The sequence below is a fragment of the Haemaphysalis longicornis genome, unplaced genomic scaffold (assembly GCF_048455015.1).
Source record: "Haemaphysalis longicornis isolate Haplotype H1 unplaced genomic scaffold, Haemaphysalis longicornis Haplotype H1 scaffold_1, whole genome shotgun sequence".
Taxonomy (NCBI): domain Eukaryota; kingdom Metazoa; phylum Arthropoda; class Arachnida; order Ixodida; family Ixodidae; genus Haemaphysalis; species Haemaphysalis longicornis.
The window spans coordinates 190,862,228-190,885,211 of NW_027526203.1; the positions used below are offsets into that span (position 1 = coordinate 190,862,228).

Below are 22,984 nucleotides of genomic sequence, written 5' to 3' on the forward strand. Positions count from 1 at the left end.
CCCCTAATGTGAGCGGGTATGTTTCGCCACCATCTTCGAAGTGCGCAGGTTCACGGGAGGCCTTGAAAACGGCTACCGTCCCGAACGCGCGCGGCTCACTAGCTAACAGCGTTCCGCGGGAAAGCCAAAACCGTGACGTTAGCGAAAGGAGGCAACACGAGTCCGTTGAAACAGGAGGCAACACGAGTCCGTTGAAACGAAGGGTATTTCTCCGGACGCGAGTTCAGAATGTAGCAACGCTGGAGCAGAGCCGGCAGTCGAGACACTGAATGATGTTCACGGTGCAGCTAAGCGTACTGATGGCACCGCAAAGGAGCGTTCCACCTGAAGCTCAAATACTCGATGTAGGCAACGGCCAGCCGAGCACGTAGCCATTCCGGTGTCGCCTGGAGTTGAGCCGTCTTCTGACAGCGGGCTGCCCGTAAATTGGCTTTGACAGCCGGAAAGGCGAGCGAAAACACCCTGCGGTGTTAGCTTGCCGACAGTGTCGCTAACCAATGCGGCAAGAGCTCTCATGCGCGCCTGCGGAGTGATAGCGCCGCACGCTCGCTTTGCGCCGGATCTCATCGGATCTCGGAGTGGCCGAGAACGAAAGCGCACGCCTTGCTCGAGCGGCGGAAAGTAGAGCAGTTTTCTCCGTGCGCTCGAGACACGTCATGGAAGAAGGCCGATGTCCTCTCGACCCGTCGCAGTCGCTTTCAGAGAGCAGGCGCACCTAAGGTGCGATTGAAATTGGGGAAAGCTCAGGGCAATGACCAGAGCTCAAATCGCAGCTCTCAGCGCGAGAAGTGCCCTGTAGACGCCTGACTTTTTCAATTGCATTGTTTTACCTGAAGCAGGTTTCGCCCTTTACGATTACGTTTTTTTTGTGTGGGGGATTTCCAATCACGCGAAATGTCACCTTTCAAGTTTGTGCACTTATCTAAAGTACTGCTGGGCTGAAATATAACTAGTGTAGTTAGTTATTAGCATATTTTATCGCAACTAAAAGCCTGGTAGATCTTCAGAGTGGATTTAACATCGCACTTGCCGATGATGCGGTTGTGTCTTCCTGTGTTGTTCTGTTGCTTGCCTGACCAAGCCAGAGACGTTCTTGGGGAACCACTACTCATCCAGTGACCGGCCCGGCGAAGCTCCAGCACGGTGTCATACAGCCCAGGCCTGGAGTCGATCATCTGTCGAGCACTTCTCTCCGAAAGCATCGCTCCGGACAACGGTGGAAGACTCTTATCCATCGGCCTCTCGGATCCCCGGCGGAGAAGCTGTTACGACTGAGCCCGTCGCTGGGCTTCGTCTCATCACTCCTCGCCTGTGCGGCGAAGCCACTATGCGCGCCTTTCAAACAAGCCCAACCGTGTCGGTGACTCATGTTTCACGTCTCGACAAAGCCCGGGTCAGACGCTTCGCTTTCGGCGCGTTTCAAACTTCGACGGTTGCCGGCCTGGCGAGGCACGTCCCAACGCGCTCCAAGGACACAGAGGCACCGCGATCGCAGCGGAGTCCTCCTCTCTTCCCTCTCTCGGACTCAACGTGCGCCGATGCTACCGACTGCTCACGAGCTCTGGAAAGAGCGTTGTGGTTGTCTGTGACGTTCGTAGCGTGTGCACAAATCTATAAGGAACGCTGGTTTGACCGTTGGCGCTTTTGGGTATAAATACGAGCCGCCCAAGCGCTGTAGATTAGAGATGGGCAAAACGGCTCACTTCAGTGAGCGGCTCAGAACGGCTCAGTTCACTGAAGTAAACCGGTTCCTTTGCACGGTTCAGTGGTTCATTTAGGTCTGTAACCTGTGTTAAGCATGCATAATCTAAATTATTACTTAAAGGGACAGACAACCGATTTTTGTCGAGTATATATTCTCTATCCCAAATGAAAGGGCATCACTTAAAGCACCTTGACGAGAAACGGTTTTGCTGATAACGTCCTAGAACTTTTTAAATCGAATTTTTTTATCTACGAGCCGTATGTGTCCCTCCCAAAACTAATGCTGGCAACCATGACATAGATTAGCTCGGCAACATACGTTTGTCTGTATGCGAAATAAAAAAACGATATTTAAAAACTTGTTCCCAGCTAAAAAAAAGTTTGAATCACAGGCTTTCTTGTACTTTTATGTGTTTTTTAATGCAACGGTCTATTTTGCACGAATGCGCCATCTGTTGGGATAGACGATAGGTAGAATCTGGCTTCACGTTGTGGAGGCGGGCAGTTCGATTCTCCCCGGGCGCGACGTTTTTTTTTTTTTTTTAAGCTGCCGTTGGCGTATTTGGAAACTGAAATCAAATATTTTGGCAGAACAAACGCCGCTGACTAAGGAAGAATCGTCAAAGCTCCTTCGCTGGGTCTGTTTACTGAACGCGGCCGTTGATTCTGGGCATGGAGGCTCAGTTAGCCACACTGAGAGGCATGCTGAGAGGCACCCAGCGACGGCGGGCGGCGTCTCTTTAAAATTTTCAGAATAATGTTTAGAAATATATATACAATTTAACCTTGTACAAATACTTGTTTTAAAAGGTTTTCAATACGCAAATAAACGTTTCAGCAGTTACAGTAGCTGCTAGGTTTGCAGGTCACGTGACAGGGACACATATTGTAGTGTCAAGTTTCGACACTACGAACCGCCACCCTTCCGATTTCAGGAAGTTTGCTGCCAAATTAAAATTATTTCCGCCAGTTTGTTTAAAAATTGCTTGTGGTTATCGGGCTATATAAAACGCTGGCTTTCATATGAGCTAGAGAACACATACGCGACAAAAATCGGTTGTCTGTCCCTTTAATTGTTATTGAGTCATTTATTTTGTAACAACATCCGATGCATTTGTACCGAAAAAAATTGGCCTTACCATCATTACAAAAGTTTTTATGTGTCAGTGGTATTTCAGGATCACTCTCGGTCGATATATAAAGAAAAAATGCAATTTTTCGTCAACTTTATAACCTCACAAATATGATCTCTACTAGTAAGCTGTGACGCCAGAAAAAATTATTCTGGAAAACATAATACAAAGAAACTAATTTTAATATTGTGGTGGTGAACAACACTTTGTTCAGTTTGTTTGATCGAGACGGGTCCGCTTTTTGGCAGCGATAATAGATGACGCGAAAGGTGGACACAAGACCCAGCTGGGTCGGCTTTACGACTCTTATAACTCTAGCGGAACGTGCCGACAACACTCGTTCAGAGCCATGCTCAGCACGATTCTCTAATCGAGCGAGCAGCCGCTGAACGGCGGTTCTTAGGAGAGCCGCTCTGCCAAAGAACCACCGGGAGTCGAGAATCGCCGCTAAACTGAGCGGTTGAGAAGATCCGACTCATTCCCGACTCGGACCACAGCTGAACGCACAAATGTAACTGTGGTGAATCATATGGTCACAGGAGTTTATTTTCCTATTACTTTGAAAATACAGACGCAGTTCGTTCACTGCTGTCATTGCGGCCTCCCGATCTTTCATTCACCGCCGCCGCCGCCGCGGACTCTCAACCACTGTTCCCAAATGGTGCCTCAGAAGATCCGCTACGCGAAGAGCGGCTCTCCAAAAGAGCGGGTCAGAAGAGCCGAAGAACGGCTCAAAAGAACTAGCTCTCCTTACTCGGACTGTCTGCTCACACGACAGGAGGCGCTGGAGGAATTTGGAAAATTAGCCCCACTGAGCAACTGCCCCGGCTAGGCAGGGCAGTTGCTTTCTTGCGCCTATAATAGATGGCGCGAAACTCGCCCAAAAGACCCGGATATTTTGAGCCGTTCTTCGTCTCTTTGGGCCAGTAACTGAGCGGAAGAGCCGGAAGAGCCGAAGAACGGGTCAAAACTGCATGCGTTTTCCTGACTCGAATTGTCTGCTCCCCCGACAGGGGGCGTGCTGGAGGAATTTGGAAAATTAGCCTCAGCAGGCCCGGAAGTACAGTTGCTTTCTCGCGCCGATAATAGATGGTGCAGAGAGACGGCTCATTTGACACGGATCTTCGGCTCAGTAACTGAGCGGAAGAGCCAGAAGAGGCGAAGAACGGGTCAAAACTGCATCCGGTTCTCCTGACTCGAATTGTCTGCTCCCACCACGTGGGGCGCGCTGGAGGAATTTGAACAATTAGTCCCAGCTGGCCTGGCAGTACAGTTGCTTTCTCGCGCCGATAACAGATGGCGCAGAGAGACGGCTCATTAGACCCGGATCTTCGGCTCTTCGGCTCAGTAACTGAGTGAAATAGTAGTAGTAATAGTAATATTTATTTTCATCTCTTGAAATATACAAATCAACATCGGGTCAGCCCAAGCCGTGCAAGGCTTGTCGGGCCGTACCCGGCCTGTCAGCACAGGCAATAAATGGTATTACTTAGAGGTAGACAAAACAGAAAAATTTTTGCGCAGACTTAGGCCACGCAGAGAAGAAATAGAAAATATCTCATCGGGTAAGCAGTCGAAAATTTTTCAGACATAGTGAGTTCTAACATAGGATCCAAAACGTGTGTAGCAACGCGGCATAACAAATCGAGGACTATGTCTGAACACTCGCACCGGCACATGAGGGGACAAAAAAGAGCTGCACCAGAAGTTTTTTTAAAATAATCGTTTGAAAAAACAGGGCATCAAATGTAGGCAGACTGAAATAAGTGACGCAATCAACGTTAACGGGGATATCTACGTTGTAGGCAACGCTGAGGACAATGTTTTTTTAATATACAGTTTACTTTGGAACGCCAAGTGAAATAGCAATGATAAAACACAGATATATCATACCTGAGAATGCTGTAAGCGAGCGAGTGCACAATACGTTTGCGCGTTGGGACTGGCATGAAGGAACGAACATTATATAAAACGCAAGATACCCCCCGAAGCTTGTTACGAACGTAGTTCATCTGGGTGTTCCACGCCATGTCGCTATCAAATTATACACCTAGGTTCTTCACGCTTGTCGAGAAGAGAAGAGGGATAGAATGGTAATCTTTACACCTTGAGTTATGGAGTAGAATCGGCGTGCAGTCAATTTTTTGGTGAGGATTACGGAAACACACACATTTTGTTTTTTGTGTGTTAATACAAATACCATTGTAGGAATACCAATCCATAACCGCAATTGCATCTGTTTGAAGGGAGTGAATCGCTGAACAGTAAAGAGAGTGAGTAGACAGAAGAACAGTGTCGTCTGCATACTGATACAGGCGACTCCTTGCTGTGACAGAACCCAAATCATTGACGTACACGTTAAACAACAATGGCGATAAAATACATCCCTGTGGCACTCCTGATTGCAAAAAAAGTTTGGAACTCGAAAAACCGTTTATCCGCACAATTTGAGCCCGGTTGTGGAAGTAGTTTGTTAAAAGTTTAAGAAAAGCACCCCGAAAACCTACAAGTTTAAGCTTTTGAAGCAATAATGAATGAGAAACAGAGTCAAATGCTTTGCTGGCATCCGGGAAAAGAGCACAGGAGACCTTATTATTATCGAAGGCAGAATAAATATGATCACAGAACTCTTCTAAGAGCGTTGTAGTACTCTTTCCTGCCCTAAATTCAAACTAAGAATCTGAAAGAAGGTTATTATTTTCGAGAAAAGGACTCATTGTACCAAAAAGATGCTTTTCTAAGATTTGTGCGATACAAGGTAGGATAGATAGCGGTCTGTAATTCTCAATCGTTTTAAAGCTTCCTCCTTTATGGAGCAGCTACAGGGCACTTCTCATCTACCTGTTGCCTCCCGGAAAACATTTATACAAGATCCACCAATGAGATTTCAGGTTTCACAATTAGTGACATCACCATTGTTAGTGTGGCAAGGTGTTTTAAAGCTCATTGATGCCTATTTTCCTACTTTTTGTTCGTTATTGAACAACTGCTGCTGTACGAAGTAGTTGTATTCTTGCCACAAGAATTTTTCAACACAAGCCAACTTGTTTTTCTATTTTCATATCTTTTTCAGCGCAACCACCGTACTCAGAAGGCTAACTTAATTTATGGCGTCAGGCAACCTTTCGTAAGGACCAAAAAAAGACAAGAGGAAGAAAAGGCAACCATGCATTTCAGCAGCCTTCCTAAATGCTTTCTTATAAAAGGTACCCTTTTCAGTGCAAGTTAGGCGCTTGCAAACGCGCTAATTAGCGTACGCCATGTGGACGGAGCTTGACTAGGTCAGGACGCATGCATCTATGGCAGAGGTTTTAAAGTACAGTTAAACCTGTATATAATGAAGTTGGCAAAAGTTGGAAATTTTTCGTTTTGGCAATTTACGTTGGCAATTTACGTTTGTGAATACCTCCGTATTCACAAACGTAACTTAAGTATCACTTGTTCTTTTTGGCATTTTTTGGCTCCAAACGAGTTTCAAAAACTAAACTTATGCTGAAAGGGCGCCTTTTCGTGAACTTGATGCTCTTTTCCACACTCAAAATGGTTGAGATCCAGAATGCTAGCTGGGATAGTGTACCAGGCGGCGACAGCGTTTAAAGTTCTGAGCTTGTTTTTAATAGAGAAAACTTTTCGTTTTCTGGAAGCGGAACTCATCACCGACGAAACGACACCACATATATCAGTACAGACGGGCTTCTACACGCCGACAGGATGGCCTACCACCTAAAAACTTCAGTCTCAGACCGACACAGCACTCACACGTGGAAACGAACCGTAGTTTCCGGTGCGGGCGAAAAAAAAGTGAGGTGCAGTTACTCTTGCCACCTGGTGTCACGCTCCACACGAGAGACCTAAATTGAGTGCTATGTTAGCCACGGGATTCCGCCAGCTTCCTCCTTTTCAGCTCATCATCATCATCATCATGAATTTTGTTTTTGGCGTTTCTATATGTTTTCGTAGCTTCTGGCTCCTTGAAGTAGTGTGATTATTCCGTAAATTGGTGCATTTCTCCGGCCTAGTTCTTAGTAAAAGTGCAAGAAATAATGACTGATCAGCTTAGCCGGTTCGTCACATCAAGGTAATCCGTCGCAACGCCGTCGTTAAGTAGAGATGGCAAACACATGGTCTTCAATGGGCGTTGCAACGGTAATTGAAAAACTGCTAAATCCAGGAATTCGTGAAATACAGGTTCGTTACATCCATGTTTAAGTGTACTCATATCAGCCACGACAAGTCGTGGCCGGTTCAAGTAGCATCGCGTCCAGGGGCCCTATTCTCGACTGCACAAATTTCCGGCAATTCAGGCAATTTTGTGGAAGCCTTTTCTGATTGCCTTTCAACTTTGGTCATGTGCTTCCGGTTGACAAAGCGGTTGTGTGTGCTGTCATCATTTTGACGTTTCATGTCGTTTACGGACACCAGTTCTAAAGTTTGCCTTATTTCTCGTTACTAGAGGCGCATAATTCTTGGCCGGCAATGAAAACCCAGACTAAATGCAGCGGACATGAAAACGTAAGCCCGTCTTTGCTGTTCAACAACAATACTGCTTGTAATACACACCCCCTCTGTGATTGGCTGAGAAGGCGTGACGTGATTTAAACAGTTGGCGGGAACGATTACGTCATGCATTGGCAACTTCAGCCTGCGTAAAAGTGACGTAATGCTACGTAACAGCTTGAAAATGGCGGCTGTTTTTGTCGCAAAATAGAAGCAAAATAGGGCGAAATATTGCCCCGGCTTACGGCCCCGCGAAATGTGCGGCAATTTGCAGCAGGCGCAGTTTCGCATGCGCGCTGTTTAAAGCATGTTTCCTACAGAAACAAATTATAGTTTCAACTGCTTCCAAGTCAGCGATCATGGAACATACAAATAACATGCAGTATTTTGCTTTTATGTTTAGAAATGAAATAAAAATTATTTGTCTGGCGTAACCGCAACATAAGAAGGCAGTACAAGCCTCTCCATGACAAGGAGAACCCAATGCATGGCATTTGTCCACACTCGTCCTAGTAAGCTGTTGGGTCACATGATCGAACTCAAGAGAAAAATAACCAAGAAAAGTGACTCTTTGGTTCATTACAGCGCTGATTGAAGTTGAGATGACTAATGAGTGAATCGGCGACATCGGCGCGCTCCGCGGTTATCAGGCGTAGCGCTTCGCTGCTCTTATGTGTCGTAGAAGCGATGGTCGCGGCCGTCTTTTTCTCTGATCACGCCATAAACTTGTAACAAAACAGCAGACGATGGCGTGGCGGCGGTGGCGGCAGGGAAGGTGATAACGCAACGAAGCTTGCATTGAAGCAGAGAGCCGAGCTATGTTACTAAAAGCGATTGAAAGAAATAAATAAATACGGTAAAAAAATTCTGTGATGTTCTTTAGCTCGACATCCGCCCTTCGCTCGCTTTTGGATCAACGTTACTCGATGGCCTTGTGGTGTTGGCGCCAAATTTAACCTCCAGAAATGTGTTTTTCTTGTCAGCTTCAGCTACCGCATTAATTTTTATAGTACATGCCAAGTGTTTTTATATCTTTCTTGCACAATATTTGATACCTTGGTAGCGATCTTTATGAGTGACTCGTCAAATTACACTGCATGTCATCATAGCTATAGGTGCAGCACGTCACTGATTGCTTACGTTGTGCTTACGCAAAAAAAAACATGGGCGGAATGCCGGCAATTTGTGCAGTCGAGAATAGGGCCCCAGTATTTGATCGCCGCTTTAAGTACCAGCGCCGAAGGTGATCCTTATCGCAGTTTTCCCCCACGCTCTTTTTCGCACGTACGACTTCCTTTCGACTATGATCTATCCAAGTCGGTTAATGCGCGGCGCGCACCCGCCGCGGTGGCTCAGTGGCTGAGCGGTTGTGCTGCTGAGCACGAGGACGCGGGTGCGATTCCCGGCCACGGCGGCCGCTTTTCTGATGGAGGCGAGAAGCAAAAACGCCCGTGTGTACGGGATTTCGGCGCACGTTCAAGATCCCCAGGTGGTCAAAATTAATCCGGAGCCCTGCACTGCGGCGCGCCTCATCGCATGCGTTGTGTCAGCGCGTTAAACCCTACAATCAATCAGTAATGCGCGGCGCGCGCAAGCAGCGGCACGCTTCCGCGCTCGCCACATCGCGCGCCTTGTAGACTATGCACACACATGTCCGCATGGATGGCGGGCGCACCAATAGTTTTGACGCGCAGAAAATTCTTCCTCCTTTTCAGCTTTGCCACATCTTGCGAACGGTGACGAAATCTACAAGCACAGCTAACCTATCGTAACAGTCTGCAGTGTTGATCGGGGAAATGACCGCTCATTTTTCGGAGCGATAACGCAGCGGTCAGACTGTTCAGAAATCTGAATTTGAAGCCCAACTTACTCTGAATGCTTACAGCATGCTTCTGACAACGCCGGAGCAAGAGGTCCAGCTGGTATTCCATGCCCAGTGGCAGCTTCGTACTGTATGATCAGTGCCGTATTGTATGATCAGTGAGGGGCGTTGAGAGAGGGGGGAAGGCGCTTATGGGCGGCTTCACCACGCACCTGCCCCCCGAAATTTTGACGCACTGTTATGCACGGATACCAAGGCAACCACCTGTGCCGGAAATAATCCTAGGGTTTTGTCTAGAACACCAGGAATTCTGTCCTGAAAGTGCACCTTCTCTGCCTTGGTGGCCTGTTTCCCTCCTAGCATGCCTAACTTCCATGAAACACCTTCATCGACGGGGGTGCTCTGCGAACTAGCGCTCCGCGACGCGACGGGGAGTCGTTGCTCAGAACAAACTAGGGATAATCGCGGGCGGAACCGCAGGCATGGCTGCTTCAGTATTTACATGAAACCAGGGCCGCAGCCAGTAACCATTGTGTTACGACTTCGGACTTCGTCTCCACTTCCTCTACATGGTGCGAATTTACCTGCAAATTTGCTGCTGCAATGCCGTTTATGCGGCGAAATGATCTAGTGCCACCGCTTTACAAATAGGTCATTTTTGGAGCACTAGCGGCGCCGCAGCAGCTAATTCGCAAGTAAATTCCAAGCATATACAACCGGTTTTCTGGATAAATTTACACTTCGTTGCCAGTGACGCCTTTGTTGCCCTGACCAAAATAATATCTCGCTTTTTTCACCACGTATTTTTTGTGTGACTAATTTTGGTGCAAATTATTCTCTGTACACGACGGGCGACAAGCTCCTCCTACGCAATATAGCGGCATAAAAGACAGCTACGTTAAGATTTGTACCGCACATATGTGCAAAAAGGAAAAAAAAGTTTCTTGGATTGCCAAGCGACTATAGAACAAAAGTCCACCCTCAAGTTGTTTGGTTCAGGCTTTCCGCGTTTATAATGCCCTCTCCGTGCTTTGTTAGTTTGGATGAATTAGTTCTTTACTTCCATGTTTTTTTATTCCACATCTGCATCTATGTTTATATTTCTTCTAAATTTCCATATTTCTTTAAGTGCTGTGTTTTTTATGTAGACAAAACAGAAAATTGGAAGCAGTGATATCAATTCTGCCACAGTTCTCCGAACATGGCGACAATTTTGTTAAGTGCAGAGCACTTTGGGTGCTCGCCTGGTCGTCGTAACGCTCGACGTCAAGCGACTGCCGGAATCAGGCGACGCAGCGAGATAACGGACCCAGGTAGAGCCCGGCGTACCGTTGTAAGGGCGTCCCGCAGAGGCTTCGAAAACCAAGAGGTTTAAATAGTCATAACCGCTGGAAACTCGCGAACCGCTGGCGCTTGTCATACATCTTCCCGTTGTTTAGCGCAAAGAAAACTGCAGGTACATTTCAGGTAAAATATATCTAATTAACCGGCAACACCCGCGTTAATTTAGTTCGGAACGGTCGTTGGGTTCGTTTTTACGTTATTAAGCGGAAAAAAGTGACAGCACAACGTCGGCACGTGCGGGAGCAAAAGCAAGCACAAAAGTAACAGAACTGTCGCTGGCGCTGTTTCAGACGGCGCGCGCGCGAGCACTGCGGAGGCGGGAAATTTGAATTGCATTGGGTGGTAGCAGTGAGCCGATAACGGCGCTACAGCCCATTATGGCGAATCACTGCTTTGCCCTTCCGACAGCTTTCTCGTTGAGTGGAAAGGCTTTGATTTTTATGGCATATTTTATTTTCCTTGTTCTGGACAATTAACAGTCGCGTATTTTAAGTCATTCGTTGTACATTTCAGTTAATGGTAATGTATATTATCAGTAATAGCTACGTATTAATTAGATATATTTTTAATCCCTTGAACAATCATATGGAGGAGGTCGAGGTGCAATCTCAGCTCCCCCCACCAAGCAAAATTTCTGGCTACGCCCCTGTAATCAGTCATATTGGGCCCTATGTAGGTAGGTTTGTGGGTGTCATAACCGCTGACCACAGCTCTGTGGAAAGACATCGAGAAACTTGCTGGGCCAATGGCTCACCTTTCTGCTCACTCTCCTGCCCGCCCATTCATTCGCTTGGCTGCACGCCTGCTTTGTTTACAACGTGCCATGCAGCCTGAACAAACGAAGACTTACGGCAGAAAACGCAAAGACGCAGCCAATATATTTTTAGCAATGAAATCGTGCCTCGAGGAAAATCACCGTTCCTTTTCGCTTCAGTATCACAAAATGGGTATTCTTGTGCCTATACAGCTCGCAACATTGCAGGAAACCCGTTTTGGCGGGCTAGGCTTGACCGAAATATTCAAAATCCGCCAACTCAGTACACGCCGTGTGCAGAGAAGGAAACAGAGAAGGAAATAAAATGCGCGACTGAGCTTCCAAAGTGCCTTGCAGGAGTCGCAAGGGTTTGAGTAAGCAACGAAACAAAGAAGGTATACATGTGGTTATAAATGTTGAGTGCTTAACGACGAACACGGAAAAGTAACCCCAAAGGCGGTTTTCTCCGCTTCGGGGGAAATCGAAAAATGCCAAATTCGAGTCCTCCTCGATAATTGAAAACCTCAGTTCTACAAGAAACGCGCGCCTGTCAAACTGGGGAATTTGAGCGGCTTGTTTTCCCTGCCATAAACTCTGCATAATTCCAATATTTGACTAAAGAAGTTGAAGAATATTCTTTCTGTAAGGTTCTCAGTGCTTAAGTTTTCCTTCGGAGCTTCTTGAGAGCTCACAGAAAAGGATGGCCACTCGTGTTAAAAACATCCCGTGCGAAGTGCAACTCACCGCAGCCTGAATTTTCTGACCATAAACCCTTTCATTATCCTCAAGGAGCGCGCACGTATGGTAGACAAATAAATCTACGCGTTCATTGTTTTATAACAGCTTCAGGTACTCATCTTTTTGTCATGCAAGAGGGGTGATGACGTTTTTCGTTAATTTACTTTCGGATTCCTGGCGCAAAGCAGCTGGGTATGTACTCCGCGAATTTGTACAAAAGTCAGTCACATTATATTTTCAGAAATTAGTATAATGAACACCGCTATAAACATTCAGTGGCTTTACAACATAAACCCCCATTAAAGCCACTTTGCTTCCAGCACTAACAGTATGCATCGGAAACACCAGTTTCAAGCGCAAAAAATAACCACCGAAAAGATGCTCCTCAAAAACAAAAGAGCACGATAGTTACGAAAAAAAATGTTACGGTGCATAGTCCTGCGGCGGAATTCATAGTTATATCCCCCCATGCCCGTTTCAAAGTTCTCACTTCAAGCAAGGTCTGGTTGGTTGAGGGCAGACACCATGGATGAAACGGAAGAAAATCAAGTCAGGGGGCTTGGGTTTCTGTTAGTGATACGGGTTAAAGGTCTCGAAAGGGTTAAAGGCCTCGAAAGAGCAACTACGTTACGTCTTGAAAGATACGCGAAATGGACGTTTCGCTTACGGACGAAACTCGCAATTTCGCTGTGTTGGAAATAAAGGCATTAACTGCTTTGGCCATTATATTTTTCCCACAATGCGATCTTAGGCAAACTACTTTGGCCATTATATTTTTGTCGCAATGCGATGTTCGGTGCAGTTCAAGTACAAAAAATCGCGCCAATCCACCCCGTGTATGTGGTTGGAAAGCAAAGCTGTAAACAGCACCCATAACGGTTACCCATGCGACGACACTTAAATTCACTCACATCGCTCTACAAATAGCAAAACCACAGAGAAGTGAAATGCACTTAACCATACCATTTATTACTACAAAGAGATATTCTTGTTAAGGTTAAATCAATGCATAAAGCGTGAACGGTGTTTGGTTGAGTTGTATTGGTGTAGCACAAGAGTGGAAACTTTTTTTTTGTAAAATTAAAGTAAGCTCCAACCCGGTGTTAGACGATCTGTCTTCTCTGCGCCGCGGTTGGAGGCGACGAGATTTGCGCCAGAGAAGGAGGAGGAGGAAGAAAAACTTCTGTTCAGATTTTTGAACGGCCCAGAGTGCAGCCGTGGGGAGTGATCCCTTCTTCTGTGGGGCCCATATGCAGTCCGTGCGGCCTGTGTTGTGTCCACCCGCTGAAGCTGGGTAAGTAGAGAGGGCCTCGACAGCAGCATCTCCCTTTGCTCTTGTTGGGTAGTTGACGGAAAGAGAGGAGGGTGCTCAGGTCTAAAGTCGCACACCCCGATTACGGGGCGGAGTGTTCCTACTTCTGAGCAAAATTTACATTTAGCGTCGTAGCGATTTCGATGCATTAAGTGAAGACGCGTAGGCTGTGGGAAGGAGTCCGGATTGTATGAGCCATATGGTAGTTGTTCTCTTGAAAGGTCAGGGTAAGGAGAAGGTACGGTCTGTCTCAGAAGGCGATAATGCTGCGTTATCTCCCTGAACGTGACAAGCGGGTGACTGTCCTCGTGCAGCTCCATAGCACGGGAGGTAAAAGCCCAGGCTTGTTAGGTGGGCGTATTTGTTGCCCTCCATTGAAGCGTGAGGGGGTGTCCAGATGAGCTGAATGGAACCGTTTGGGGAGTGGTTTTTTAGCACGCGCAGTGCAGGTCAGGACACCCAACCCCACCGGTAATTCCAGTAGGCTTGCTGGGAATCGATGACTACCCTCCAAACCCCTGGTTGAGCGAGAGCCAAGGTGATGGCTGCCTCTTCTGCGGCCGTCATTTCTTGGGTCCTAAGTGAGGTACACGCAAGGAGGTGGGTTCTGGAGGTAGCCACGATGATGGCGTATTGCTGCCCTCGATGTTTGGAGGCGTCTGTGTAGATAACTGCATGATCCCCACCGAGGGTAGTGTTTAGCGCTTGAGCCCGTGCTTTTCGGTGACCCTCGTCATGTGAGGGTTTTGTATTTCTAAGCAAAGGGAGCATCTTTAGTTTTAGTTGCCAAGAGTCTGGGAGTACGTCAAGCGAAGTGACATTCTGGGCTGCCCAGCCAATCTCATGAAGCATGCGGTTACCCATCGCAGTTCTGAGTCGGACCTTCTGGTTAGAAAGATGGCCTTCTATCAGCTCTTCCACCGTGTTGTGGAGCCCTGTGCTAAGCAGCCTCTGTGTGGACGCACTCATGATAAGACCAATGTCCTGCTCGACCGCCTTTCTAATCATTATATAAAGCATCTCTATGTCTTCCTTGTCGAGAAGAAGACAGGGGGTTGACGTAAGTAACTCTTGAGAGGACAAAAGCTTCCATTAATCGAAAGGTACCGGATTCATTTAGGCCTCGCTTCTTGGTGGCAACTCGCCTGATGATGTGTATGATTTGATTAATGCTGTTTTTGAGGCGCTGAAGGAGACATCACTCTTGGTGTTAGCCTCGAGATGTAGGCCCAGGATCTTGATGCTGGGGCTTGGAGTGATGGCCTGGCCATCAAGGAGTATTTGAATGTATTTCTTGGTTTGGCGTGAGGGCGGACCACAAGGACCTATGATTGTTTACATGAACACTGGAGGCCACAGGCTTTAGCACATTGGCGTACTAGAAGTGAGATGTCATGCATTGGTGTGAGCTTCCTTTAATTTTTGTAACTCTTAGCACATGAGCAACGTGCGCACAGGACGCTAGACGGGCGTGAGTGGTCGCGTGACGCTTTCACGTGGCATTCAGCGAGAACGCAGGGGGTAAACCTGTAGATGTGCTTGGTGAGTACACGACCTGTCTTCCCAGTCTTCGCGTGGGCTCGTAGCTAAATCGGTGAGACAACGGGCTCTCGCTCTGTTAGTCTATAAGTTCCAGGTTCGATTCCCGGCGGTGCCTGTAAATTATTTTATATGTTCGCTGGAGTTTTCTGGTGACACCAACGGTCGCGAAAGAACCCTTTGGGGGTAGAGGTAAAAAGCTTTGCTTTAAAAAAGCCGAGTGGACCATGTTTCTTGGGAAGGCAAGCATCCCACTCACCATGTACATGCGGTTGGTGGTGGAGAGGATCGGGTGGGGCACCTTGGCCCCGCAGAAGCGACCCAGCGTCGGGGCGTCTGTGCTGTCGCCGTCGTACAGGGAGATGTGGTCGTACGCGCACTCCTGGTGGGGCTCCAGCTCGAAATCGTTGAAAATCTGTCGCCAGAAAGCGGAGGAAACGAATGAGCATCACCACGCGGTGGCGCATGCACCGGCACAACAGGTGCTTAACGCCCTACCAGTTTGAGCCGGTGTCCTGGGGTGGTGGTGAATAGCCAGGCACAGTCCTTCCTGCTCGGGTAAGAGTCCGGGTAGTTGGGACTGTTGATCTCGCCCAGCGGCGCACTGATCTGGTGCGTGCACGTGCCTGCGTGTAAATGTAGCCCCCGAGAAGGCGGGAACCAAGATGATCACAGAAGATCGGGTGCTACATCGGAGTGGTATGCTCTTCAAGGTTCCCACGCCATCACAGCTGCTGTAATGGGTGTCAGTGTTGCGGAGTTGCCACTCAGGAATTGGAATGATTCCGGATTCATTCCACCTTTTCGAGATACCGGAATGGAATGTGAATGGAATGAGAACAACGCTTGAAGGAATGGAATGGGAATGGAATTAAGGGCCTTATGCTCGGAATGGAATGGGAATGGAGTCAGGATTTTTAGACGGTGGCGTCACCATTGCTGGTGCCTTCCGGCTACTTAATTAGTTTGTGGCGACGACTGCGTCGCTATATCTCAAAGGGAGCACCGGCGACGAACGGCGCGCATCCGAAGCCGCGGTGTTTCTCACCGCAAGCTGATACTGCGAAATATTGGAGCTAGCAATATAAAGCGTTCGCACATGACACAACAAAGCGCTTTCCTCCGGCGCGCAATAAATAGCGTTGCAGCTCTCAAGCCGACCTGGTAGGCATCACGCGGGAATACGACGCCAACCTGTCGACCGTCTGTCCGTGTGTTGCAGCGGCCGCGGGGCTCCAGTGAACCCATGCCAGGGCAGCAAAAAGAAAATTGTGGGTGAGGGATTTGCGTGCCCGGCACCCGCCAAAAGCGTAAGAAGCGAGCTTCGAATATGTTACTGAGCTTTCTACCTCCACGCTCTGCTACGGAGGCTACGGTAGTGAGCAGATGGGATATACAATTACATCAGACAATGCAGAACACAGCTGTCGACAGGCATTTGTTTCTAACAGTTCTGGCTCCAATAACGCCCTTTTTGCGAGTGCTTTGACGGCTCTCAGGAGTGCGACACCGTGTTTTGCTTCGATCTGAATCTGCGGCCCTCTCCTCCAATTGTGCCAAACTTGTTCGTGCTTTGGTTGCTGTGTTTCTGTGTACGTGGCCGTTGCGCCTGGGTACAAACGTACCTGATTACTGAAGCCTTAGTCGTCGGCTCGAAAGTTGGAGCATCGGCACTATTCAGGAAGGGAGGTCACATTTAAAAATTTTGATCAGGTCCTCGATCATATGGTTGCGCATTCATGGAAACAAACTGTCTGACCATATTTCTTTACTTTTGCAGGGGTCCCGTCACGATATGGTCTGTCCCTTTAAATGAGGTAGTTATAAATAATGTCCTGTATTGGACGTATGGAGCTGCGGTCGTGCCAGGTCAATAAACAATCACAATGGAGGTCAACGTGGAAGCGGGGGCGACTTTCCTAGAGTGAATGCAAAACCTGTAAATGGTATTCTGTGACTCTGCCCTCCCGTCTCTAGCGTTGTAGTGTAGCGAAAGGGCTAAATACTGTAGATTCACTTGAAATTATTCAATTAGGCATTTCGAATGTACATGTGAGCAAGCTCCACGTGACACGCCTGTGAGTTATCCACATCATACTAATTACGCTGGTATGACGGTACACAAAGCAGACAGCAAGCTATCGCGCCCCAGAGTGTGTAGTAAAACGAAAAAAGCCGACATCAACGTAATAGTTGCTTCATCTCGCGTCGCGAAAGAACAAACCATTAAAACATGCTAACATGCAAATACTACAATAAGTAGTGGGATCCCGCTACTTATTATGAAAAAAGGCAGTGTGACGCTGCACTTTTCAAAGCGAAAGCTGTTTTAGTGGGACCGATCGGATTCTATCGAAAAACTAATGCATTCGCCCTTAGACCGGCTGCTCGACCGAAAAGCTCTGATAATGTCTCTACGCACACAGTGCGTGCGTGAAACCGGGGACCGCAAATTATGTATCTCTCTCTCTCTGAAACTGGGCTTCCATTGTGTCAAAGCGCTTACTTGAAAATCGCAAAAAACGAACGGTTCTACATAAAAAATCACACGCGTGGATCATAAAGAACCACAATAGTGCACCTTTATCTCATAAACCACGCAATGGTGTACACTTATCGCTGGAGGAAAAGTGTATGACTTCATGCAGATAACTTCATGCAGTGTACACTTATACCATTCGTAGTTGCGTTTACTTAGTGCGCGAAAAATCGTCGCATGGGTTCGTTCTTCGCTTGCGGTTTGGGTGTTTGAAGGTTTGTCGATCGGCTAGACGCACTTTCAGCGGAAGTTGGGTGCACTTTTAGCTTTCGCGCTTCTCTCGGATTTCGTTAGGAAGGGACGATAGTTTTTCGATTTGGGTACATATGTAACCAACCTGCTACGCCTCCCAACTTCGGTGACAAGTGACACATTTTGAATACATTTGCAGTTTTCAACCCGTATGGTAACGTCAGATTCATTTTGCGTTCCTCAGTAATTCGATAGAGCACCTGAGGCAGTTTTTATATTGAATAATTAAAGGAATGGAATTGAACTTCCCGTCCATTCCAGGAGTGGGAATGGGCTAATTTCTGTCATTCCGAGGAATTGAAAGGAATGGAATCACGACAAGTTCCAATTCCCCGGAATGGAATTGGAATGGAATGGACATTCCCATTCCGCAACACTGAGGCCTACCATCGTCCACCGAGAAGCCTGACGGGCGCTTCGAGCAGGGGCGGTGGTGTGGGCGCAGCGACACCGCAGGAAATGCTACCCTTGGCTCGGGGCTCGCTTGACATCCTTCTCTCTACACGCGTTTTGTCGTTCTCTGTTGCTTGGTCGCTCTGTGTCCAGGGAACTACCGCGGAATTTTGTTAGCGACATGCCTTGTTTCTTGCTCACGCAATAACAATTTTTAGCCCGTGCCGAATTCTCAACACACGGGCGGTGTTTGTTTCCGTCTCCATCAGAAACACGTCAGCCGAGCCGGGAGCCAACCAGCGGCCTTATTCTCAGCAGCTAATTATCTGAGCTACTAAGCCTCCCTACGGGTCTTTGCTTGGTTGGATTGAGCTCTTAGTTGTTGAGCTGGCGAAATGCTGTGTCCCGTACATGGAACCACCGAGACTTGCGGGGTGTGGCCGCTGTAAAGGATGCACCACTTCACAACGACGAATAGTGCGGTGAAGATAGCTTTAGGACAAATTTTGAGAGCTGGGTTGTCTGAACATTATGCTGCGATAACACAAAATTCACGTGACGTTATCGCGTCTAGTCAGGCAGCCTGTTTTTTCCGCTGATTACTCCTGGAAGGTATCACCTGCTGATCATCAGCAACGCGCCACATGTGTTCAGTGACGCTCGAAAGTTTCTCACTACACCTTTCGGTTGCCTGTAGTGTTTTTGCAAGCTCTTGCACTGTAAAATGTTCCACACATGGTTTGGCTGTGGCGATCAGGCTATTGGAGGTGAGCGCTACCACGGGGGGCGCTGTGAATCGCGTCTCCGTCGCGTTTGCTTAGGGGTTCTCGCATTTGTCGCGTGATTCACTCGGGCTCACTCTCCCTGATGTTTCTTGGCGCTCGGTTGACTTTTTATGCTTCTCCGCACCAGATTTTGTGTGTGCGTAACTTTTTATCATAATAAAATACCTAAATAGCATACACGAGCTCAAGGCGTGCTTCAAAGCACAGTTTTTGATACCGCTCCGGAAGGAACATTGGCGGCATCGCCCCATTCCTTGCGAAGCCGGTCCTGTGCGGAGCGCGAAGAGTCGGGGCTAAGCATCAGCTTCTGTATCGAACAATATTTCGAACAAAGGGAACATCCAGCTGCTAATAACCGACAACAGCGAAAATACAAGACAAGAACAAAGTCCAGGCCTTCCGTGTTGTCGGAAAAGGCATTGCGATTCCCGGTAACCGTATGTAAAACAGTTCCTCTAACCTTGCGAACGTTAGAAAGTCTTGTATCACATCATTTTACGTTGTCATGACATGAGAGTATGCCGACAGGCGCTATGGGGCACAAAAAATGTAGGTTGAGTTCCAAATTACCTACTATGTGTATAGGCGCCTGCTGCTTATACACCAGGCTTCTAACCAGTACAGAGGTTTATTGAGCAAAACGTTAGCAATTGAGAACGATACAAATAACGTGGTCGGTTCAAGCTCGGAGGCTTTGCTCGTATACAAGGACCGGTGTGATAACCGCTTCATCGACAAGGCAATCGTGGCTTCAACGTCGTGTGAGATTTGTAGGTGTAAACCAATTCATAGAGACTTGGGAATGACACACCCATATTTCATTACTGCTTTTCTGTCCTGATAAAACAGAGTGTAAAAAGTCAGTGCGGAGAGGAGGTAGTGCTAGTCGGTTTCCATAATTTCTGCAGGTGGGCCGCCATAACACGTTTCCGCCTTAACACACACGCACGCGCGCATGCACGTATGTTTGCATATTAATCACGTATACGGTAAAAATGCAGTAACACTGTTTGTTCAGACCTGGAGGAATATTTACGGCACATTTCCCCAGCCAAATCCTTTCCATATTCAGATATGCGTTATAGTAAAACTGCACTCAAAAGAGCAAGAGTAATTTTCTTCAATTCATGGAACGTCAACCCGAGTGTACATGCCAGGATTTGGTTTTTATGCCTGGAGGGGTTGCAAAACAATGAAGAGCTGCTTGGACATATTCATCGGCTTCGATTCTTTTATACTGGAAACCGGCAAGTATATTATTTATTGCGTTCGTTATCTAGTATATCAAGCCTTCAACACCGTAATCATGTCATAGCATGTCAAGTTTAGAGTCAGTTCGTTACGATGGCTAAAATTAAAATTCAGGGCACAAAAGCCGCCTTCAAATACTGTGGACAAGGTAGTCTGCGCCTTTTCAAGGTGGTGTGGCAAAATCATTCTCATTATATTTGCATCTAAATAAACAATGCACGCTGTGTATATGTATCTCATTGCACGCAGCCATTACGAAAGCCAATCTGTGTAGAAGCGAATGTATGCCATGCAGCCTGACGTAGATATCCACATGAACTTCATGAGTCCCTCAAACATCCCCAAACCTCTTAATAAGACGTTTGTGACGGTGCAGAAAAGTGAAAGCTTTGGGCACAGAAAAAGCATTAATCTCATACAGGTCAACAACAACGAAAGAAATAGGAGAGAGTCGTTTAATTTCTTGCTGTGGGATGCGCGTGTTGGTGGCCGTTGCTTGGTGCGCAGCATTAGAGGCTGTTGAGTCTTCATAAGAGCCTCTCAACAATACTCTAGGGAAGACTACGCATTTTGAATACTTATCCAGGAGCTCTAAGCACTGAACTTTGCAAATAAGCTAGAAAGGACGAGTTACACACGATCTTCTTACCGATGCTCTTAAGAAAGTTGTCCTTTCTCTCTCCTCATGCCTTGAAAACTAGGGGCGCGATATTACTTGAAGTTATTCAGAGGTATCAGAAACTGGAAAAATAATTGAATTACTGAAAATACGCCTTTTAATGCACTAAAGCATCAAAACAGGCGATTTCTAGCACAGGCACTGCTGCCCCTTACAAGGAGAGTGTAGCCGACGACAGCGGCGCGAGTCCATAAGCTGACGTCAGGAGTGATGGTGCCACTCAAGCTTCTCTTCGCCAAGAGCGTGCGAAGGCAGCATACACTCCTGCTTATACAGCGTTCTTCAATACCTCATGTGGGGATATTATACTGTGTAGCACTTTCCTAGGCTTCAGAGTTTTATGCCAACGAGCATTCTATCGCAAATAAAAAAATACACACAGTATTCAGAGCACAGCCGTACATTTCTTGTGCTCGACCCTCCAACTAACCGAGCTGTGACCGATCGATCGATTGATTGATTGATTGATTGATTGATTGATTGATTGATTGATTGATTGATTGGTTGATTGATTGATTGATTGATTGATTGATTGATTGATTGATTGATTGATTGATTGATTGATTGATTGATTGATTGATTGATTGATTGATTGATTCTCCAGCAGTGTTTCGGCAACGCGCGCAGCTGAGCATTTTCTTGTTTATAAAACGTCGTCAATACCCACCACGGGTGCGTGCAACTGCCTGGGTACGTATCAATTTTATAGCATAACAGCAGCAATTGTCCGGGATTCGCCGGAGCGCGGACGCTTATGAATGGGTTTCACTGAGAGGTCTTAAACCGCCAGCCGCACCTGCAGCTGTAAGGAAGACGTTAGGCCATACATCCCAAATTTCGACCATCGTTAGGTAATATTCAATTAGAGCCTCAGGATATGCAAATTCGTACTCATTGCAGGTCGGGCTGCGGGTACCGATTGACGACGCTACACCTGAAAGCGTGACGTAAGGCCTAACGCGCGGCCGTTGCATTCCGGCGTTGCCCCCTCCCTATAATGCGCATTTCCCTATGCATAGCCAGATATAAGCTGGAGTATTAAGGAAGCTTCACCAAGAGTGGACCCGAAGACATCGGTTAAGGTAGTATTATCACATTCGAATTAAAAAGGGTGAGCCCGCGCCTCAACATTCATCTGCCGGTAACATTGGCATACTGCCCAGACCCCGCCAAGTATGTACGTTTTCCGAAGCGTGCGAATATTCTAAGTCAGTCGTGCGACAAGTCGTGAAAATCCGAGTCAACACTCGACCAGTGCCGAGGCACTGGTCGAGTGTTGGAGCCCTCGTTGGAGTACCGGCCAAACAGTCGGCGATTGACATTCCGCCGACGCCCTTCGGTGCCGACAGCTCCTTCACGTCCCAATTCGCGCGGCCGACACTGCGTTCAGAAAGCCATCCCTTACAAAAATGCTTCTTTACATTCTGTAGACGTTCTGTTGACATCCTACCAACTTTACTGCTATCCTACATACTCTTACGTTTTATTGACATTTGTCTGTAAAAAGTCTATTGAATTTATTGTTACGAGGCAGAACCACGCAAATGCAGTGTATTGATGAAAATTACAATGCTGAGCAATGCCAGCAAGAGAGTACAGAGACCGGTAACTGTAAGCCCTTCGTCCTCTTCTAAAGTTCAGCCCAAACGGCACATAGCCATAGCTGCCCTCATCGTCTTCTTCCAACTGTTCCGTGACAAAACCCCCCCGGCGGGAAGACGCTGCCACGGCGTCTGGGGACATAACGTTTAGGTGTTGGGGTGGTAAGGCTTGAGCCGGGCCACGTGAACAAGGTCCGTGTGAGGCTGGGCAGAGGTGGGCGGGTGCGGCGTGATTTCGTACGTAACGTCGGTGACGCGGCGCAACACGCGATAAGGGCCGGTGTAAGCAGAAAGTAGTTTGGTCGAAAGTCCTACATGACGCTGGGGTGACCACAGTAGCACCAATGAACCTGGACGGAACTGGACATCGGCGTGGTGGCGATCATAGAGGGACTTCTGGGATGCTTGTGACGAAGTGAGGCGTGTGCGAGCGATCTGACGAGCGAGATCAGCCTGTGCAATGGCGTCGCTGACGTACTGACTAGGAGGAGCTGAGGCAGGCGAGACAAGGGTATCCAAGGGTAAAGCGGGTTCCCTGCCGAAGAGCAAGTAGAAAGGCGAGTAACCAGCTGTGTCATGGCGGGAGGAATTGTAGGCGAAGGTTACAAATGGCAAGGCGGCATCCCAATCCCGGTGGTCGG

General features: G+C 47.6%; 1 protein-coding gene across 1 annotated transcript in view; it reads right to left on the reverse strand.

Annotated features, from left to right (window-relative positions):
* Window positions 1-22,984, reverse strand: part of LOC144140310 (bone morphogenetic protein 1-like) — an 892,396-nt gene that overhangs the window by 13,712 nt on the left and 855,700 nt on the right. The window contains exons 15-16 of the mRNA XM_077672292.1: window positions 15,342-15,469; window positions 15,103-15,258 (exon numbers count right to left, since the gene is read on the reverse strand). Of these exons, the coding sequence (XP_077528418.1) occupies window positions 15,103-15,258; window positions 15,342-15,469 (284 nt within the window). The remainder of the gene's footprint in view (window positions 1-15,102; window positions 15,259-15,341; window positions 15,470-22,984) is intronic.